Source organism: Mesocricetus auratus, unplaced genomic scaffold (assembly GCF_017639785.1).
Source record: "Mesocricetus auratus isolate SY011 unplaced genomic scaffold, BCM_Maur_2.0 Super-Scaffold_15014, whole genome shotgun sequence".
NCBI classification, from domain to species: Eukaryota; Metazoa; Chordata; class Mammalia; order Rodentia; family Cricetidae; genus Mesocricetus; species Mesocricetus auratus.
The window spans coordinates 20106937-20129156 of record NW_024429186.1 but is presented as its reverse complement, the minus strand read 5'-3'; the positions used below and the strand labels follow the sequence as shown (position 1 = coordinate 20129156).

Below are 22220 nucleotides of genomic sequence, written 5' to 3'. Positions count from 1 at the left end.
TTTGTTACTTTTCTGTTACTAAGATAAAATACCATGACCAAGGCAACTGTTTGGGAAGGATGAGGAGATATGGCCTTGGTGAAGGGGACAGGCTTTGAGCTCTCAAAAAGACTGCTGCTGGGTAGTGATGGTGCAAGCCTTAATCCCAGCATTGGGGAGGCAGAGGTAGGCAAATCTCTGTGAGTTTGAGACCAGCCTGGCCTACAGAACTAGTTCCAGGACAGTTAGGACTTCTCAACAGAGAAACTCTGTCTCAAAAACAAAAAAACAAACACACAAAAAAGATTATGCTGTTCCCTGTCAGCCCTCTCCACTCCTGCTGTGAACCAAGAAGTAAACTCTCAGCTACTGCTCCTTCTGCTGCTATGCTCCCTGCATGACAGTCTCACCCTTTGAAACTGTGAGCCGATTAAATACACTTTCTGATAAGTCTTTGGTCATGGTGTTTTGTCATGGAAATAGAAAAGTAACTAGTACAGTAAGAAAGATTTGTGTCATTCAGTGCCCATTCATTTCAAATGATTGCTAATCTTCCACAACACTAACCTGTGATGAATATACCTTATTAAAAAGGGGACTGTGGTGGTTTGGCTAGGAATGCCTCCCCCCATACATATGTGTCTGAATGCTTGGCCATAGGGGATGGCATTGTTAGAATGTGTGACCTTGTTGGAGGAAGTATGTCACCATAGAGCCAGGCTTTGAGGGCTCATATGTTCAAGCTGTGCCCAGTATGGCACATAGTCTCTTTCTGCTGCCTGCAGATCAAATGTAGAACTCTCAGCTCCTTCTCCAGTACCATGTCTACCTGCACACCGCCATGCTTCTGGCCATGCCAACAATGGTCTAAGTCTCTGAAACTGTAAGCCAGCCCCAATTAAATGTTTTCTTTTATGAGAGTTGCCATGGTCATAGTGTCTCTTCACAGCTATAAAACCTAAACTAAGACAACTTTATACTTCCCCCATTCATTTTCTTTTTTCCTCAGGTTAGTCAGCAGAAAGAAGTAAAAATTCAGTACCATTAAATATGTACTAGCTTTATCAACCTAACCTAAGATTGAAGCTTGGCAGATTTATATTCTGGCTAATCCAGTTGGTAATCCAATATTCTGAATTCCTTTGGCAAGTTCAATCTGCTCCAGATTTGTTTAGAGTACAAATTTAAAATATATATGCATACTTACACGGATACTATTCATGTCTGACAACTAAAATAATATATGTAGTCTATTTGTACGTTTAAAAACCAAGGCTGAGCCAGGGGTTGGTGGCACACACCTTTAATCCCATTACTCGGGAGGCAGAGGCAGGCAGATCTCTGAGTTCCAGGACAGGCACCAAAACAATACAGAGAAACCCCGTCTGGAAACAAAAAACAAAACAAAACAAACAAAAAAAAACCAAACAACAACAACAACAAAAAAAACAAACCCCCAAAACAAAAACCAGGGGAGGATCTAGGGCCTGCCCTGGATGAAATGACAGACTATGGACACCCCCATGGAGGGCCTCACCCTCTCTGGGGAAATGATGGGATAATGGGGGGGTGAGGGTTAGGGGGAGGAGGGGAGGGAAAGGGAGAGGGACCTGGGACTGACTTGTGAAGCAACCTTGTTTATAATCTAAATTTAAACTTAAAAATAAATAGTAAAAAAAAAACCAAGGCTGGTAGCACAGCTTGGTGGGTAAAGTTACAGAAACAAAACAAACCCTGCTTCAGTGAGCTGGTAGGAGGTAACTACCTCCTGAAAAGCTGACCTCTGATCTCCACGTGCTATGGCACACACATGCAGACACATACACACATCATTTTTAATATATGATTTAAGATAGGGATCTATCTAAATCATCAATATATTGAAAACGGTTCACTAACTCCTGATTATTAAAGGTACTTTAATTTTGTAAGCACATATCACCAGTCTAAACCGTTTGGGAATCTGTTCAGAAGACCTGGTTTCTCTGTACACACACACACATACACACACACACACACACACACACACACACACACACACACACCCACACACACACACACTGATCTAGAGATGACCTCCAGAGGGCGCTCACACACCACCCACACACACACACACACACACACACACATACATATACACACACATTGATCTAGAGATGACCTCCAGAGGGTGCTCACACACACACCCACATACACACACACACACACACACACACATACACACACACTGATCTAGAGATGACCTCCAGGGGGCGCTCACATAACACACACACACACACACACACTGATCTAGAGATGACCTCCAGAGGGTGCTGTTGCACTCGGCAATGCTGCTTGGCTGGTGCTTCAGCCCTTTCTTCCCATCTCAGTCCAGGGACCACACCAGGGACCAGGGAGGTATGGCAGGTAAGTACAACAGGGAAGAGAGAATACTTGGCAAAATCACCCCTTCACCCCACCTCACAGCCACTTTCTCAGGAAGCATTCATGCTTGCTTCTTCCCTGAGGCCCCCGTCTGGTACCTTACCACCCATGCACCACTCAGGTTTCAGTAGAAGATACCAAGATAATTACGAGAAATTTCCCTATGAAACTCAGGCCAGTCTGGCTTCAATTCTGAGACTGAGTCCCCATTGCCTGGCAGAGCAGGGAGAACTCATTCTCCCATCTCACCACCAGGGTACCCCAGGGAGAAGTCATATATGTTTTCAGAGGACAGAGGTAGTGATTTGGTTACTTCCTACCTTACACACACACACACACACACCAGGCCCTCACCTCACCTCAGCTCACCCCTCCCCCATGGCTCTTTGGGACAAACCAAAGGAATTAACACATCCACTTACTGCAGCATTTACAAAAGTCAGTGTGACTGTCTCATTCACATGTAGTAAGCTTTTAGAATGTGCTTATTGGAGAGCTGAGAGAAATACACAGATGCCATTGATGTAACCAGAGAACCCTTCATACGTTCTCTGAAATCTGCTATCCAACCCAAACTTGCAAACTGTGGAGTTTACCCCTTCCCCCTTTTTTATACATAATTGTAAGTACTAGGACTAGAGCCTTTATCTGTAGGAATTTAAAAAGTTCCTTTAAGAAAGTTCCCTCAGTTGTCACTCAAAAAGATCCATCTGAAGTATAGAGGGTTTTTTTTTAATGAATTTCAAGTAGAAAGAAATCATTTTAGTTTGCCTTAAATGTTTTCTTCTTCCTCAACTTATATCCAAGAGAGTTTTCTTCAAAATCCTAGTGCTGAGAAGACATGGTGCTGGAAGCCTTAGCCCCAGCACTCTGGAGGCAGATCAAGGAGTTCAGGATCAGCCTGGTCGACATAGTGAATTCCAGGCTATGACAGGCTACATAGTGAGACTCTGTCTTAAAGTGTGTGTGTGTGTGTATTACATATTAAAAAATAAATTTACTTCTATCTTTACACTTCAAAAAATATTAAAATAGTAATGTCTGTTTTCCTGTTTCAGTATACTTACTACAGAGACACACATCTATACATTCATTCATATAAATCTCCAATAATAAGCCTGTGCATTGCAGCAGACCTCCAGCTCAATATATATGGTTATAGTTATTTCCCTTTCTGATGTTTTTTTTAAATCGTCTATTTATTTATTTACTTACTTATTTATATGCATTGGTGTTTTGCATGTGTGTCTGTGTGAGGGAGTCAGATCCCCAGGAACTCAAGTTAGAGACAGTTGTGAGCCACCATGTGGATGCTGAGAATTGAATTTAGATCCTCTGGAAGAACAGCCAGTGCTCTTAACTGCTGAGCCATCTCTCCAGCCCTGTTTTCTGGAAGCACATTAAATTCTAGGATTTTCTGGATGCGTCACAGTAGGAGCTCCTGAAGAAAGCAACTGATCATAATTTAACATTCTAGTTTATACTCTAAGATGAGTGCTTCCTAGGCTCAAAAGCACAACTAGAAATTTTAACAAAAGCCCCAGGAATTCCCCCAGGGAAGCTGGTGCCAGAAATACCAACATTAACTGGCAGAAATCATTAGTTTACAACCTGTTTTTGTGGAAATGTACATTTTGATAATTTTGATATGAAATCAATACTATCAAGGAACTAGAAGCCTCAGTGGTACACATTATATAAATTTGGCAGTCAGATAGTAACATTCTTAATTCAGGCATGGTAAACCTTTAAACCTTAATATATGTATATGAAATGGGCCTCAAAAATTATATTGCTCCAAAATACAATGATGTAAGGTTTTTTTCACTCAGAAAATTTCTCAGTTGCTAGGTCTAAGTAAGTTTGAAATGAATATTTGTAGAAATGACGGCAAGTATACAACATTTGAAGAGTGACAGATTTAAACAGTGTAATTTTGCCCTGAAGGTACAAGGTATTGCAACAGGAACACAAACATGCCATATATTACTCTTTAATTAAAGTTTTGTTTTACAATATGTTCTTGTCAGTGGGATATTTCCAGATGTTTAAGTGTGACTGAAAGCGTCTTCAAACAACGTACCATTGGAAGAAAAAGTCCTGTCCTTCATATGGTATGAGATGGAACATACACCACCCAAACCTCCAATACCATCCTGGGGCGTGCTTTCCATGTGAGTCTACTGTGCTTAGTTGGGCTGGTGCCTGTCTGTCATGTAAGGTGAAGCTCACCACAGAGATCAAATCAGAATGAGGGCAGAACATTATCATTTGGGAGCTAATCCTAGATCCAACATTCTAGAAGGTCTACACGGTGAAGCAGAATCCGGTGTGGGGAGAGTGGGAGAGGGGGGTCAGCCAAAGGTACCAGCTTGTCCTCCACTTCTAACAAAGCAAGGACAACACTCTCCCCTTCAGACCTGATCTGGTTCTGACCAGCCAGATAGAGGAGGACCAAGTGCCTAGAAGTGATCCCAGGGTGAGGACAGGATTAAGGTGCTAAATTCAAGTACTCCCTGAATACTACAGCCATTTCTGGTGGCCCCATAAGTTTGGGATGTGGTTGCGGGAAAGGAACCACTCCTTAACTGTTTCCTTCTTTCAACCTAAAGAAAACCAAGCCTTTTAATGATAATGCAAACCTGAACTTGGTTGTAGGGGGAAAAAGTACAGGGAACCCCAAATAAAGGAAGTACATCACTGACAATGGCAGACCTTGAATTCCCTGTGCATAGCCCCCTGGGGTCTACCCCCAAGCTCAGAGACCTCACTCTCCACCTCAGCTCTCAGTGTGATTATACATAATACTGCGTTTCTGTAACGACCAAGCTGTCCTGCGTGACCACGACAGGCACTTACTCTTGTCCTAGTCATCTTACATACTCGTAGCCCTTTTCTCTGAAATAGTGTCCACTGTTGTTGTTTAAAATATAAAGCCACATATATTAAACTCATTTTTAACAAAAAAGTGCTTAAAACCATCCTATGCAACTGCTTTCTTCATTTTCAACCAATAAAATCAAACTCGTTTATGCTTATTAATAATACTGAAAACACAGTGAATCTGATTCTTTGATGTTTTTAAATAATGTGCCTTTATCCCCAAATTCACATTAACTGACTCAGCATCATAACAAATTGAGCTCTTATTTGGAAAATATAGAAGGTACAAATATATATAACTTTTAGGCTAAAAAACATTCTGAATATAAAAATGCTTTCTATATTTCAAAATAACACCTTTAGATTTTCTTTAGTTTTGGATTTGGTGAATGAACCACTTAGTTCCCCATGGGTTTTGTTCTTAAACAAAAGCTAATAATGGTTTTAAATACAGTTACTCAAGAACCACTCAGTCTGTGGCTCACCCCACATAAAAGTTCAGCTTCTAGCTAAAAAAAAAAAAAAACAACAAAACAAAAAAACCCTATTTACTCATAAAATTACATTATCAAAAACTAGCTTAAAATAGAAATCTGTGTGCCTTAATGATTGCCAGAACTGCCCAGCGCAGCTTCAGTAAGACAGAGAACCATCTAGAAAATACAGACTCCGAAATGTGTGCAAGTGCTGCAAACTGGGCAGGTGAGGTCAGGGCACCACGCCGGTCTTCCTCAGCCTGCCCAGGTCCACATCCCTCCTCAGCCTTGTGCTTAGGGTGTTTCGTCAGCTCTTCACACCACACCCCTGCTCTGGATCTCCACAGGGGACTGCTGGGGACAAAACACGAGCCGCACAAGCACTTCTTTCTTTCTCTTTTTTCTTTCTGTCTTTCTTTCCTTCTTTCTTTCTGTCTGTCTTTCTTTCTTTCTTTTTTCTTTAAGCTGTAAACACTTCACATGATTGGGTCCCCATAGAAGGATGTGGGAGCTTAAATGAGCCTGGAGCTTTTGAGGAACTGGATGAGAACTCTGTACACGAACGTATACTGGCCAAGCGTCTGCACCAGCATCATTCTCTGTTGTCTTAGCATGTCCAGCACTCTGGGGATGTCCAGCACCTAGTGAGAGAAACAGTGATGAAGAGAACATTCCAGAGGGGGAAAAACACTGCAAAGGCTGTCACCCTCACAGAGATTCTCCTAAGAGACAGACAGGCAGCCCTTGTCTACCTGAGCATCTTCTGTGATAACCTAAGATCTGATTTGGGTTAGCTACAAACCAAATGTCCATGTGGATTTTTTCTTCAACGTGCCCTGGCTGCAGCATACTGACTTGTAAATCAGTTACATGTCAATCATCTCACACGGTCTCAGATTCAACAAACACAGTGTGCTAGGCGCTGCCAGGATCTAAGTCAACATTTCCCACCCAGGCCACTGGTCAGCACTAATCACTAGATGTGTTAAATGTTAATGGTATTACAGGAAACACTAGGTAAAACGCATTTAACAGCCTTTCATGTTATGTGACATCTCACTCTTTACTATGACAGTCAGAGCCAAGAACCTCTAGGACAGAGCCTTTTACAGACAACACTTAACATCTATCTTGTGGCCACTATAGTCCTAGGACACGTGTTCAGAAAGACACTGAGGCCCTATGCCCCTCTCCTCACCTTCCCAGCTATTAATTCTCCTCACCAAGAACAGAGAGCTTAACATAGGTCATCACCTCGTTGTGCTCCAGACAGGCAATCATGATCTCTGACAAAATGACGACACCAGTCCTTCCCACGCCAGCACTGCAATGTACCAGCAATGGAGGGTTGGGGCTTTGGGGTTCACTGGTACTGTTTGTATGACGCCGGACAGACTGGATCTCTTCAAGGTATGCTGTGAAAACATCCGTAAAACACAAAAGTACTGAGACAACAGCTATAAAGCCAAAAACCATCTCTTAATTTTCCCCACCGAGAAGACTGCAGATAAGGAACACTGGGTACCAAGGGACCAGAGCCAACTCTGGTGACTGCAGGCAAGTGGTGTCTCAGCCCAAACTAGATGGAGGAGGCGTGTGAGTCAGCCGTGACATTCTACTCATGACTGACTAGGCTGGCAAAATGGCAATGTGCGTAAGGGCACTCACCAAGACTGATGACCTGAGTTCAATCCCCAGGAGGAACATGGTGGGAAGAGAGAACAAACTCTAACCTCCACACGCGATGTGGCACATGGACACACACACACACACACACACACACACACACACACACACACACACACACACCTATAAACTCATCTTGTGTTAAGGCCCCTCAGTTTAAAACAAGTCCAAAGGTCTGGGACATCAGAGAGGGACTATTTTAGAAACGTAAGACAAAGAAAGCTGCCTATAAACAGATACTTACATAAAAATCCCTTGAGGTCTTCAGGACAGCCATGCTCGGGCCAGTCTGTATACTGGAGATGCCAAACTGTCCTCTCCTGCCCTGTGAGCAGGTGCTTCATCTTCAAGCCTGTAGTGGCATAGCAGCCCGAGTCCGTGCGGAAGCGAGTTGTGATCTTAAACCTTCCATAGGTGACGGTGTTGTGCCTTGAACCAAGCCTTGGCCAATACCTGAAGCTCTTCTCCCTGCCACCCTCCTGTTAAAGGCAGGCATAATTAATTCAGTAGCAGTACAAGAGCCAGCCAGGGCCGTTCTTCACTCAAGCCTTCATGCAGGCCACCATCTCACCCTGCTTTTCTAGAAAGGTCAACACTCCGGGTGGCTAACATTAACAGTTCTTTGGAGTCTCGGGGGAAAAAAATCAACTGAGAGGAATGAGCACTTACCTCTTCCGCTGTCACCATTGCTATGATTGAGATTCCCTGTTCCCACACCATCTGCCAAAAGTCCTGGCAGGTATTTTGTAATGGCCCCTGTGTGGCAATATAATCCCATTCAATTCCACTGACAGAGACCTACAATAGAGAAGGTTAAAAGCTTAGTGTGTTCATGGCATATACATGCATAGCTGTTGGTGTGTTCATGGTAACACTGGGCTATTCAGCAAAAGAAGGACAACTGACATCTTTTTAAATATATGTACCATGAGTTTGTATGGCATCCATGTGACTTGGCACAATCTGCTCACCACCAATACTTCAGTTTTTATCTACAAAATAAAATAATTGCCCAACCCATAGGGTTGTGAGGACAGCCAATATATACAATGTCTGGCACGTAACAAGTACTAAGTAAATGTCTCCTCCTTCTGTGATGCTAACACCAACATCACAGCATCCCAAATCACAAACAATTTGCCATGATGAAATATTAAATAAGCTTGGAGAACTATTGGCAAGTAAATCAAAGACTATGCTAATGCCAGATTTCCCTGAGAAAAGAACTATCTTCCATTGAGAATGGTCTCCATTCTGAACCGTGTCAAGATCTCGCTCCATAAGGCCACGTTTTCATTCAATGCCCTCCAGCGCTAACATAACAAGGAGTCACTGGCTCTACAGGCAAGAAACCGGGGCTAAACTATGTTCTACCAGTAACTGCTGACAACCATTTCTTCCTGAGTGCCCATTAAATCTTTGAGCCTGTGCCAAGTCCTGTTCCACATACCCTCCCTCCAAGGCTACCAGGCCTCAGCACCAATTCTGAGCCGTCTCACTGGGCTCCCTGTCAGCAGCAGCATGTGGCTGGCCACAGGTTATCATATCAGTTGGGTAAATAAGTGGAGGTCCCACAACTGGTGAGAGATCTAGGAGTTGACCCAATCTGCCCAATTCTGACATTCATATCCTTTCCATGACTCCTCAAGTTGTAGTTGAAGATTCTGAAACACCACTACAAAAAAATCACAATGCCATTCCATTTTTACCCATCCAGTCATAAGAGACAGGATGAGTTACTGCAAAGATATGTTTGGTTTCTAAACACATGATACCCATATAAAAAGCAAGGCAGTACATGCATTGATTCCCCAAAACCATTAAACATGCCTTTAATCCCAGCACCTGGGAGGCAGAGGCTACTCTGTATGATATTGAGGCCACCTTTGCTATATAAACAGCCAAGGAGATGTAGTGAGACCCTGTGTCCAAAACCAAAACTAACTAACTAAATAACAAAAGCCATTAAGCAAACGCATGGTTGCCAAGTCTTCGCAAATCCTTGGAGGTCAGATCGCTATCAAATAAGGCTTGCAAGCTGAAGAAACTGGGAAAGAAAAGTGCACACCCGACTACAGGCACAACTCAGTCCCGTAAGGGGCGTTCTCCTTTCTGCAGTAGAGAATCCCCGTTAGCTGGCACGAGAGGGGTGCTCTGTGCTGCCGCCTCCCACTGTGGCAAGCGTGACATCATCACCCAGTTCAACAGCATCAGACTGTTCTGGGGAGTGCTTCTTTAAAGAACAGAGTGACACTAGACATCCCAAGGAAGACACGACAGGTGGCGTCCTCCTAAGCAAAAGCTTCTGTGAGCATCCTCCAAAGTCCCTGCTCCAGCGTTTGCTGAGCCCCATGACCTGCGCTTGATTGCCATCGCTGGGGAAAGGGAGCACACGAAAAGGAAACTAGGCACATTCATTACATACGAGGCACACAGCATGTGACGGGGGAAAGCCAGTGATTCAGATTCAGCTCCTGTGAGAATTGACAAGCCCCCAAAGAGTCTTCAGATTCAGGACAAGGTTCTACTGGCAGACAAATGGAATGCCCCAAATCCTGGCAACAGTATGGATGCAGAGCAGCTCCCACACGGAGAGTGGATGTGTCTAGATTCTCCAGCCTATAGCATAATTGTCACAATTGACTCCAAGCAGGATGCTTTCACAATATAGACCCCAGCATAAATCTTAGCATCCTACAAGTCAGCCCGGGGCCCCTGTGCTGGTGATGCAGCCCGGGATGCTCCTCTCACCTTAATATGTGACGCGTTGATGTAGCCAGTGTTGTTCTCCTTGGTTGGTACCAACTCTACTCTCGCATCATCATAGGGAAGCACGTCTTGGAATCGATTTCTTTCTGCATTTTCAGGGAGCCTGGCTGTTGAGCACTCCCCATCAACTAGCCGTTTTTTAAGAATCCTTTCATATTCGGTGAAGACCATTCCTTGCTCTAAGCGCTGTTCCAGAATCTTACACTATAAAACAGGACCCGTGTGATGAGTAAACGTCACTTAGCATAGCTGAGTGTACTTATGAAATCTTGTCTTCTGCTTCAAGGTCTATCGTTTTCAAATATGAAAGATTCTACATGAAACTCAACCAAAATGTTTACAAGTCACGAAAATTAGAACAAAAAGACAGAATGTTGTTGGCAAGATGTAGAATGCAAAATTCAGTTTGAAGCTGAAAGTGAGCCTAAGGCAGTTTGTCAAGCTTGAGTTCTAAACCTATGGTCAGCTTTGTGATCTCTAAGAAATAGAATTTTCCTAGCACAGGAAAATCAAATGCTCTTTACAACAGATGTATATAAGATACTGAGAGCTGGGCGTTGGTGATGCATGCCTTTAATCCCAGCACTCGAGAGGCAGAGGCAGGCGGATCTCTGTGAGTTCGAGACCAAGCCTGGTCTACCAAGCGAGTTCCAGGACAGGCTCCTAAACAATACAGAGAAACCCTGTCTCGAAAAACAAAACAAAACAAAACAAACAAAAAAGATACTGAGAGCAGCAGTAAGTCCGGAGAGGCACCTTCAGATGCAGGTACAAAGAAATGCACACCTGTCTCATTTTAAAACAATAAAATCTCAATTCAGTATTTATTTCATTTTAATTTAAAAAGATGAATGTCCAATATAACAAAATGTCTGCTCTCTTTTCTATATATCCATTTACACATGTTCTTACTCTGAAGAAATAAAACAATCAAGAACTTTCACAACATTGGAGCCTGAAATGACTTAATACATTGTTTGCTCCAGCTGTGACCCGGATAGTAAGATTCCCTAACATCCATTTATGACTATTAAATTAGGTCAGAAAATGCACCAACATTTCATGGGGGAACTTTGGAGTTGCCTCCGAGAAAGCAGAGAGCTCGGGCACACTCACCCTCTCATCATTCGTTGCCCTGGTGGGCACTTCCTTCCCTTCATCAGGCAGAGGCAGTCGGGACAGGGAGAGTCCATTGAGGGCAGCCAGCTTAAGGGGACCGATCTTTTTTGCATCTGCTCGAGTCTTCTTCATTCCCTGTAAGAAAATATTTAGACACATATAGAGACCCTTCCAGAGGCAATGTCAACGGAGCTAAAGAGGAAGCAAGCTCTGCCTGCTAGCACCCAAGGAGAGTGACTCCTTCCCACACGTCTGCTTAACAGGCTTCAGGAAGAAGACATTCCTTTCAAGGCCGGAGCTCTGATAAGGCCTCCAGATAGAAGGCTTTCACTCCAATTGGTTACAAGACTCTGTTGCAATGAAAGGTGAGGCTGGAGGCAGGCAACATTCTCACAGAACTACCCAACTTCAAAATGTGACACCACACAAAACAGAAAAACAAGTTATCAGTGGCTCGGCACAGCCTTTTCTCTTTTCTTATTTTGAGGCAGGGTCTCACTATGTAGCCTTAGCTGGCCTGGAACTCCCTATACATACCAGGCTGGTCTCAAACTCACAGCTAGCTATTCATCCCCTGGTCTCTGCCTCCTGAGTGCTGAGATAAAATGCATGCACCACCATGCCTGGCAGCCTTTACTATTTTTTAAACAAACAAAAACTTAGATCATTCTGGAAGGAAGGAAAGAAGGTAGAGAGGGAGGGAGGGAGGGAGGCAGGGAGGGAGGGAGGGAGGGAGGGAGGGAAAGAAGGAAAGAAATGTGAATTGCTTTCAATACATATTCCACTCTACAGTCTTGAAGAACAGTGTGACCTGGGCTGTCCCAAAATGGCCACCTTTCTAAATCATGAAATAAACACAGCTGAAGACTCTAGAGAAAGCCAGAGTGGAAGGGAAGCATCAATGGAACACTGTCCTATGAAAAGTTCTCAAGCCTGGTGACTTTCCTCTCTCCAGGACGTAAACCTGAGAACATGTCTCCTCAGTCATTCTGTAGAGTTACAAAGAGTCCCAGGACTCAAAGAAATGGTTTCCCAGGTTCTTATAAGGAAACCAGCCCTTTCCACCTTTATCAGCCTAAAAATGCCATGACACCAAGATTGAAACCACAGAGCAGGAACAAAGAGCAGACATTTTGGTGAGGAAGAAAATGCTATACTATAACTGAAGAATATGTGTGACGCGGACATATATGTGGAGACCAGAACATGGCATTGGGTGTCTCCTCTACCATTCCATCCCTATGAGACAGTCTTTCCCTCTGAACCCAGTCTGACTGCCGGAGATCTACTGGGTTCTACCCATCTCCACCACAGTGCTGGCGTTAAGGCACCCACAGCCATGACTAGTTCCCACATGGGTGCTGGGGATTTGAACTCTGCTCCCCTTGATTGCACAGCAAGCAGTCTTACCCCATGAGCCATCTGTCCAGCCCATAGACTATTTTTTAACTTCAGAGTTCATATTGCTTGAGCTTCCCACATAATGCAAATCAGACTTAGAATGGGGAGAATCCTGGGTTAAAACCCGGTCTGTAATTAACTAACATCCTTCAGATAAGTCACTTTTGCCCTCTAAACCTCACCTACACAGAAAAACAGAAAGGGAGCACACGGGGACAGCTCAACATAGACTGACCCAGAGACTCAAATGTCCTGAATCTAGTCTGCAGGAAACAGTGGTGTGCTGCCGTGTTTGACAACCGGCCCTCAAAGGTTCTACCTTCCCTGGCCGTTTCCACAGTGCAGACACTGTCACAGCCACTTCCCGACTGCCTAAGGATGTCATCTGACTCACACCATTCCTAAAACCTCATCGATCGATCGGTTAGCCAGTGCTGGCTGACTCAGTGACCTCTGCCTGAAATCCAAACGCCCCCCCACTGACAAGCCAGATGAAGGTGACTCCAGGCAGGGGCAATATTCCTTACCAGGCCCATGGCTTTCCAATCTGCAGGGCTTCTTGGATGAGAACCACACTGTACAGGCCTAAAGCATGCATCGAAGAGAGAATCTTTACGTGGATGTGGGAGCACCCAAACCAGTCTGCCTTGGAGATAACAATCTAGTTCCTGGAGGTGGAGGCCATGGGCGGGGAATTCTAAATGGGTCCTTGCTGTCTGCTATTTACTCGATGTTTTTTTGTTTTGTTTTTTAACTTTAGCTCGATTTAGTGTTGTCTGCTGACAGTGACAGGATCATGTTATGTCACCTTGAAGGGGTCAGAGGCGGTAGCAGGGGGTTAGCCTTCTCAGTTTGTGGGAAGTTGGGAAACTAAACTTGTGATGCAACATCACAGCCACAAGTAAATATTGACGGAGCACTTTTGATGTTTTGAAGGGTTATTTTAGTCCCCCAGGAACTCTGAGGTCATCTCATTTACAAATGAGAAAACTGGATCATGGAGGGACTAAACAGTTTGTTCAAGGTCACTGGCGGCCACTTTTATAAAGGAATCAGTGTCAAACAATAAGAAAATCTCTCATTAAAACCGGTTACATGGAAGCATTTACTGAAGAAGGTAGATTTCCACGCCTAACAGCAGCGAGACCTCGATGGACGGAGAGGAAATGGCTGTCCTGGTTCTGGAGATGGAAGCTGGAGTTCAGCTGCCCACTGACGAACTACAATGCACAGCAGGGCCTACACTCAGACCAGGCAGTTCACGGCTAGGACCTGCATGTTTCCTCTTGCCCACAGCCTCCATGCAGCCCTCAGGTAAAATCCCTGTGCAAAAAGGAAGCAGCTAAAAGACAGTGCAATTGTTACAACTTCACTAAAAAAGTCTCCAACGATAATGAGAAAGAAGATTTGTGTTTTAAGAGAAGCAACTAGATCAAAGCCCTCAGTGTAAGCGGAACTTGCTAAACTTCTCTCACCTTGGTTTGTTGATCAGTGACAGAGGATGACGGCTAACTATGTACCCTGCAGAGGTCAGAGGTTTTGGAGGGGTTTGGGCTCTTCAGCTCTCGGCAGGTCAGAGAATGTTCTTAATGCAAGTGTCATTTGGAGTACTTGTGCTCCACGTAAAAACGGTGGGCAGTCCTTACTGCATTGTCATGGAAAGCCCCAACAAGCTGGCTTGGGAACTCAGGCAGTGACTGTGGAAATCCCCACACTATCTCTGCCCTAACACTGCTCAGCCTGTACCCTCTACCATGGTTCACTTGAGCACTGGCCTTTGTACATTCAGGAAAAAATAAAGCTGAACTTCAAATTCTACCCTTTAGCTAAGTGAACACCCACCCTTAAGTCTGTGCTCTTCCTTAGGCTGTTTCCTGCCCGGCGGCCTGAGTCACTTTGAGACCCTCACACACAAGGCCAGAAGGACGCTTGCAGTAGCTCCTCAATCTCTGGGTCGTCCTAACAGAGATGGGCGAGGAGAACCTTGGCTGACACAGGGGTCAAATAAACGCACGCATCCCTTTGACGTGGTTCCAGTGCAGACCAGGGACTAGGAGGTGAAGGCCACACAGAGGTGCATCCCTGAGCAACGCGGCATGGTGACTACGAGCAGATGCACTTCCCCACGGGACCAGAAATGCTTAGTCAAAGGCTGACAGTTCAAAACTCACTCAGCACAGGGTAGCCAGGCTGTGGCAGATGATTACTACTCAGTAAAATACTATATAGAGTATCCCCGGACACAGAACACGGTGGAGCAGAGCGGGCTGGAATAGACAAGATAAGCTGAAGATTCCAGACCAGCTGCTCACGAGCTGCATGACCTTGGGAAAGCTACTTAATATTTCCGAGTCAGCTTCTTCATCTGTGAAACAGACTAATCACAATGGCTCATTATAAACTGAGCGCAGCAAAGATGAAATCTCTACACGTGGTAAACGTTCTGAAAAAGACAGCTACAGAGAACAGCACTGGCCTCTTATACATTGTTTTAAATGCGAACAACGTGCTTCTCACGCTTATTAGACTGAGGAGCGAAGAGCTGCCAGGTCTACAAGGGCCGTCTTTTGAATGCCCTCGTAAAGAGACCGGCTTTCCTGAGTCCAGAGTCCAGCCCACGGAGGCCATGGCCAAGACAGTCACTCTGGATCCAGCCTCGAACCTTGACAACTACACAGACTTAGGGACATAGCCTCAGATGCCTCTCCCAGGACATCACTTGAACAAAAAGAACAGATGCTGTTCTGGGGTGCCTTGTCACCCCACAGTATTTTAATGGGTGGTTAGCAAAGCAATCTTGGCTGGAGTAATGAGCTGCCCCCTTTCCCTCAACACTTTATAAACACAGCTTGTGGACTCCTCCCTCCCACTTCCGTAGGCCTTTTCTCTGCCCCTGCTTACTCTAGCAAGACCACTTCCACCCTCCTCAGTCCACATAAACCCACACATGCCCCACACAAGGCAAAAATCAGAGCGAGGTCAAGCTGACAGTTAAGAGAAAAATCAAAGAGCTGAGAACCGTCGGTACCCGGGGAAGAGCAGACAGAGTAGCTCAAGGTTGAAAACACACATGAAGGCCTGTCCTCCATGTCTGAGGCACCTCTGCTCCTACACCAGCTTACCCCGAGTGGTGGAAGTCCTTCCACGATGTTCTTCTTCCCCGAGAGGAGATCTGACACTGGCCTTTTCTTGAGAGAGTCCCTCCTCACTCGGTACCTCCCTGAAGTGGTGAGGTCAGACTCGGACATGGAGGGGGTCAGCAGCCCATCTCTCCGGGGCCGATGGGTCTCCACCACCAGGTGGACAGGGCTGATGTCCTTCACCCTCTTCTCGGGCTCCGTAAAATGGGACTTGGGCTCAAGGATATGCAGGGGGCCGGCAACTGTGGTCACGGAAGCACAGGGGTAGCTTAGCTGTTGCTCCTGAGAGTAGGTGGCGGTCAGGCGGGGCTCGGACACAGCTGAGACAGCGTGTGCTCTGCCGCTGTCCTCGTCCAAGTCCTCTTCCTCCTCGCTGCTGTGTATCAGCATGGTGGCATCAGAAAGGGACTTCTTGTGGCTGTATCTGTCGCTCTCCTGTTCTTCACCCTCCTCTTGCTTTGTTCTGTCAGAGAAGACACTGGACTGGGAGCCGGCTGAGAAAGTCCGCGGAGCCACGTCTGCCGCTGAGGCCGACATGGTCCTCTCCTTGAGCCTCAGGCCTTCGAAGCCATGTGTGAGGCCCGCAATTTCAATACTGTTCCTCTTCTGCAGATGGGCATGCCGAGCTGCTGTGAGCGGCTCGCTGACCTCCTGCAGAGAGTGCGCCACGGGCAGGCTGTCCTCCTGGAAGGTCTGCACCGAGTGGTGGACGCGCCTGGTGATGAGATCCGGGTTGCTGCTGCTGATGTAGAGGTGACGGGACAGGTCTGGGGTGCTGTTGGCCGGCCTCGGGTATGGGTACGGCGGGGGTGGCCGGTATACCTGGGTTCTCATAATGTTTGGAGCTGGGTAGTCGTGGGCCTGGAGCTGCGCATTTGTCAGCTCAGGCACACTGACAGCACCCACCACGGGGCGCCTCTCGGCAGGGTAGGGGTACGGAGACTGACTGTGGAAACTGTAGTTCAGGTTAAACGGGTAGTGAGCCGACTGGGGAGAGGTAAGGTGCGCATGCTCCCGGATCTCAGGCTGGCTGTAGACCAAGGCATCCGGCCTGCTGTATGCGTAGGAACTGCCGATGTTGAGGTTCCTCAGCGAGTGGCTGTGCCTGCCTGCATGCACCAGGCCTCTGTTGAGCTGCTTCATCACGGTCTCATAGTCGGGGGTGGGGCGGTAAGACGGGGGGATCAGGGCGCTGTGCCGATGCGACGGGATGTAGTCAGCTCTCATGACATCACTGCCAGTAATACTTGGGTTGGAAGACATTGGGGAGGGCTGCAAGTAGGGCTGGGGGGTATTTAAGGAGTTCGTGCTGTGTGCACTGTAGACGCTGCCGTTGCGGATGCGGCCGCTGAGGTCCATTTGGGTTCTGTCCAGACTTGTCTGGGAGTGACAATAGAATCCATTCTTGTTGGGCACAAAGATGTTATCTGAGGAAAGAAAAAAGTTTTAAAAGATTCTGAAAATGTATTAAGTTGGACTCATTACTCCAGTCAAATACTGAGATAGGCCCCGAAAGAGCTTGTAAATTTTCTTGCTAAAATGACACATCTTTAGTCACACTAAGTTGCCCTGGGAGCTGCAGCTTCCTCACCTACAGGATGGGTAGGTCTGCCCACTTAAAGCTCTCCTACAGGATGAGGTAGGTCTGCCCACTTAAAGCTCTCCTACAGGATAAGGTAGGTCTGCCCACTTAAAGCTCACCTACAGGATAAGGTAGGTCTGCCCACTTAAAGCTCACCTATAAGATGAGGTAGGTCTACCCACTTAAAGCTCACCTATAGGATGAGGTAGGTCTGCCCACTTAAAGCTTACCTATAGGATGAGGTAGGTCTGCCCACTTAAAGCTCACCTATAGGATGAGGTATGTCTGCCCACTTAAAGCTCACCTATAAGATGAGGTAGGTCTACCCACTTAAAGCTCACCTATAGGATGAGGTAGGTCTGCCCACTTAAAGCTTACCTATAGGATGAGGTAGGTCTGCCCACTTAAAGCTCACCTATAGGATGAGGTATGTCTGCCCACTTAAAGCTCACCTATAGGATGAGGTAGGTCTGCTCACTTAAAGCTCACCTATAGGATGAGGTAGGTCGACCTACTGAAAGCAAGGTACTTAGGATCTGGTCGACTCTAAGTCAAATATTGAGAGTATAATCATATGACAAAGTAATCTTTTTTCTGAAAGTTAAAAACATATGCTTTACTTAGACAAGAAGCGGGTTTTCTGGAATGCTGGAACTCAAAGGAGAGATACTATGGACGCCCTGAGCCACAGTGGGTAGGACTACAACCCTGAGATGCTAAGCTAGGGCAGGTACCAACTATCTGTGAACATTTCCTTAATTGGAATTTTAGGTTGTTTGCATAGATTCTTCTTTGATGAAAAAACAAATCCACGACACAAGGGCCAGTACAGTAGGCTCAGAGTTTTCCTAGCCAACAGGAAGGGGCACTGGAGTTGTAACTCCACCAAAGGCCCAGAAGCCAAGAAGAACCAGGCTAAGGTATCTGTCATTGCCCAACCAAGCCTGCAGTTGAGCAAGCTGTGGATCCAGGGCTGTAGGCTCAGGCTACTAATCTCGCAGTGCTGGTGTGCCCGCCTGGGCTAGAAGAGGCCATCTTTCCTCCACTGGACCTTCAGCTCACCTGAACTACCTATGAGCCCCAACACCCCAACTATCATCATAGAGCCTTCATCTAGTAATTGATGGAACCAGACACAGAGACACACAACCAAGAACCAGGCCTAGCTCCAGGAACCCAGTTGAAGTGAGGGAGGAGGGAATGTATGAGCAAGGGGTGGAGGTCAAGATCATGATGGAGAAATCTACAGAGACAGCTGAACTGAGCTTCTTGGAAACTCATGAACTCTAGACCAACAGCTATGGAGACTCCAGGGGACTGAACTAGGCCCTCCGTATGTGGGAGACAGTTGTGAAGCTTGGACTATCAGAGGGGCCCCTAGCAGTAAGACCACAATACAAACCTGGTACATGAGCTAGCTTGTTGAAGCCCATTCCCTATGCTGGGATGCCATGCTCAGGATGCATGGGAGAGGGGCCTGGCCCTGCCCCAACCTATTGTGCCAGACTGTGCTGACTCCTCACAGAGCCCTTATCTGTGAGGAGGAGTGAACTGGGGGTGGGCTGCGGAGGAGGTGAGAGGGAGAAGCCAGGAGGAGGTGGGCGGAGGGAGAGGAGGGAGAACAGTGATTGGAATGTAAAATGAAATAATTTTTTTTAAAAAGTGAAAAAAAAAAAAAACAGCAGAAGGCATTGTTTGGGTAATTCAGAAGGCCCGTGGTGGTATGGTGTCTGATTGCCTGCTGGGCGCACTGCATTTTGGGGCGCACACAGCTCTGAGGAAGCCAGGCCCATAACCTCTCCCCTCCTGCTGCACTCCACTGCCTCATCCTGTTCTTCTCCAGCTGCAGAACACTCAGCCATTGCTGAATCTCTAGACCCAGGTTGTCTAGACCAGTGTGACACCTACCTACCTAGTGTCTCTGCCTCCAGGCTCTCTAAGAGCACACAGGACTATACCTCTCCATCCCATGGTGCCAAGCACATACCTGTGACTCGTAACAGGAAGGAGAAAGTGATCAGAAAGTTAAGAGCCAGTTTCTGAGGACTCCTCCTCCCATCCCCCCAGTGCCTTGGCCTACACCATTACAGAGAGAAAAGGCTCCTCCAGTCTGAGACCCTGATACAGGCTGACATGGAACAGAGCCCACCTGCCAGGACTCAATGGGCAGGGACTCTGGTGGAGAGGTAAAGCCTCCAATGGTTTTAAATGTTGTTAGCACAGCAGAACCAGACCATCCAGGCTGAACAGCAGCATGTGACCTGGAAGGTGGCTGGGATAAGGGTGTGTGGGTGGCAGTGAAGAGGGCAAAGCCAGGGCCCACTCAGATACAACAAGCTAGAGAGAAGCAAGCTACCAGCAGGAAGCCAGATGAGACGGGCCGGCTAAGGGGGGTGTCAGGAGCACGGACCTGCAGACAAGGGATGGTCATGTGTACCAGGGAGGTTAGCTGGCAGCTTTCTGTCAGGTCACCTGGGGAGTGTAAAAGACCAAAGACACAGCTCACGGGAGCAACTGCTGATGAAAGGTACAAAAGGACAAGGACCTATGTTGGAGCGGGAGCAAGGGGACAGAGAGAAGGGGATATGGAAAAGATAGCGTAGGATGTCATGGCTATTTAACTGACCGGGTAAAAGTACATCCACATAACCAGAGAGTGGCTTCATCATAACAGAGGACTGTAAAAACAAACAGACTTGCAGGGTAAAGCAATGAGTTCAAGTTTAATATTCAATTCCCAGCAAGCCCTGATAGTTGACACCAGTTCCTAAGAGACTACTAGTGGCTAGAGAGCCTCGGTGCAGGGTTCCCACCTGTCAGACAGCGGGGCATGGGGCATGGGTGGGACACGGGGATGAAGACAGGGTGGGAAATGAGACTCTGAGTCACCCTTAGAGGAAATCCACATGAAGGAGCTGCTGTGGAAGCCCCCTCAGGGGAGGAAAATTCCAGACAGGTCTTTGTGACACCACCTAATACTAACAGGAGGACGACCCAGGGTGTGGAAACCTCTGAGAGGGATTAAGAGGGAACCAATGGGATGGAACACAGAGACATCACTCTGAGACGGAGGGCAGTCAAGAAGGGAAACCATTGTCTGAAGAGAGGAAAGAGTGGCAGGGTCGTCCTAGATCAAACATCACAGAGACAGAAGGCAGAAGTCTCGTCCCCAGGGCTGGAGGGGCTACAGTGAAGATGGGCACAGAAGAGGGACAGGAATGGGACAGTCCCGGAGGACATTGGACTCCACACCACTGCTATTGCCTTCCTCACTGTGGGGACATCCTGAACTTGGCATGGAAGGCCACAACTAGAAGGGCAGTCGACACGCCTTCTTCCTGTCCCTTCAGACCCGTGCCCTTAGAGTGGGCAGCAGACCCCACTTTCAAACGGCCCCTTCGCCTTCCGGTGCCACAGCACTCACCAGCCAGAGAGGCAGACCCAGGGCACAGACCAGCCTGGAACTGGTGATGTTCAGCCATCCCACTAGATCCAGAAAGCTCTTCTCAGTGCCCCCAACATGATGAACAGAATGCTAATGCGTGTTCTCTTAGCAACGTAACTGTGGTCAGATGATGAGCAAAGGCCTTATTTCCACAACTAGGGTCCAAGCCTCTTTACACGGACCTGCTCATCCACCCCTCGGGCCTTCGGTGGTTAGAGCTTACAGACAAATGGTACACAGGTGGCTGAGATCCAGCGGGGAGGCACTGCTGTGCACACACATCTAGAGTGGCAGTGACAAGCCCTTATAGCATTACAGTCAGATGTTTCAGGCAGGGAGAAAACAGAACTTGTCTGGGTGTCTCTTGTGGTTGCCTGATGTGGTGGTACAGGCCTATAATACATCACTTGGAGGCCAAGGCTGGAAAATCACAAACTTCAGGGAAGCCTGGCCTAAAGAAGACTAATGGGGGAGGCTTCCAGGACTCAGGAACCAGCTTAGGGAGTTGCCAGTGGCCACATCTGAGGTCAGCTGAGCAACGCACGTTCACAAAAGAACCCGAATGCAACGGCTTCTTCTGGGGTTCCGGGATGGCTATAATCAGGACAGTTGGGGTACAACTGCAACAAGAGAGCATGCAGACTTCAAGGTCTCTATGTCTTCACGGAGTTATTCATAGCTGTAGCTGCGCACGGCGTTGCAGACTCGTATACTTTACCTTGGGAGGAAGTAAACGGCTCTGAATAATGTCCGTTATAATGCAGCTGGGGCGGGGGAGGCATCGCATAGGGCTGGGGTTTAGGCTAAGAAATGGAAAGTTGGACATAGAGTTAAAACACATTGCCCATGTCAGGAAGGTGAAGTCATTCTTTGCTGGACTCTTTCTCCTCACTAAAAAGACCTTTTACAGGAGTTACATGTATTATAAATGAAAAATAACTACAAAAATGAAGGAGGCCTTAACATATCTGTCATTTTCAATGCATCCCACGTGACAAAGTCAAGCCTTAGGCACTGACACCGAGGATACGAGACAGCACAAGGAAGTCTGCATCCAGGAAGTTATGAATGAGAAGGAATGGATACAAATCTCCTTGTCTAAACTCATCAATGAAAAGGCTCTTTTGTACTACAAACTCTGTAAGACAAAGTCATCAAGTAAATTAAATAATACGCTTAAGATTTCAGGCTAACCAGTTAAAAAAAGTCATAATATTTGGTTGTATCTAATATTTGAACAAGTACAATAAATATTAAGTTGAACTCATAGAAGTCGCTATTTCTTTGGATACTGCCCAAAGCATATTGCAATTGAA

At 46.6% G+C, this 22220-nt stretch overlaps 1 protein-coding gene across 2 annotated transcripts in view; it reads right to left on the bottom strand.

Annotated features, from left to right (window-relative positions):
* Positions 1–4380: 4380 nt before the first annotated feature.
* Ptpn21 (protein tyrosine phosphatase non-receptor type 21) overlaps positions 4381–22220 on the bottom strand; it is a 61326-nt gene continuing 43486 nt past the window's right edge. For both annotated transcript variants that reach the window (XM_040742652.1, XM_040742653.1), the window contains exons 12-19: positions 21623–21707; positions 15860–17304; positions 11334–11471; positions 10200–10421; positions 8118–8246; positions 7693–7927; positions 7017–7177; positions 4381–6403 (exon numbers count right to left, since the gene is read on the bottom strand). In XM_040742652.1, coding sequence (XP_040598586.1) covers positions 6275–6403; positions 7017–7177; positions 7693–7927; positions 8118–8246; positions 10200–10421; positions 11334–11471; positions 15860–17304; positions 21623–21707 — 2544 coding nt within the window. In that variant the 3' untranslated portion in view covers positions 4381–6274. The remainder of the gene's footprint in view (positions 6404–7016; positions 7178–7692; positions 7928–8117; positions 8247–10199; positions 10422–11333; positions 11472–15859; positions 17305–21622; positions 21708–22220) is intronic.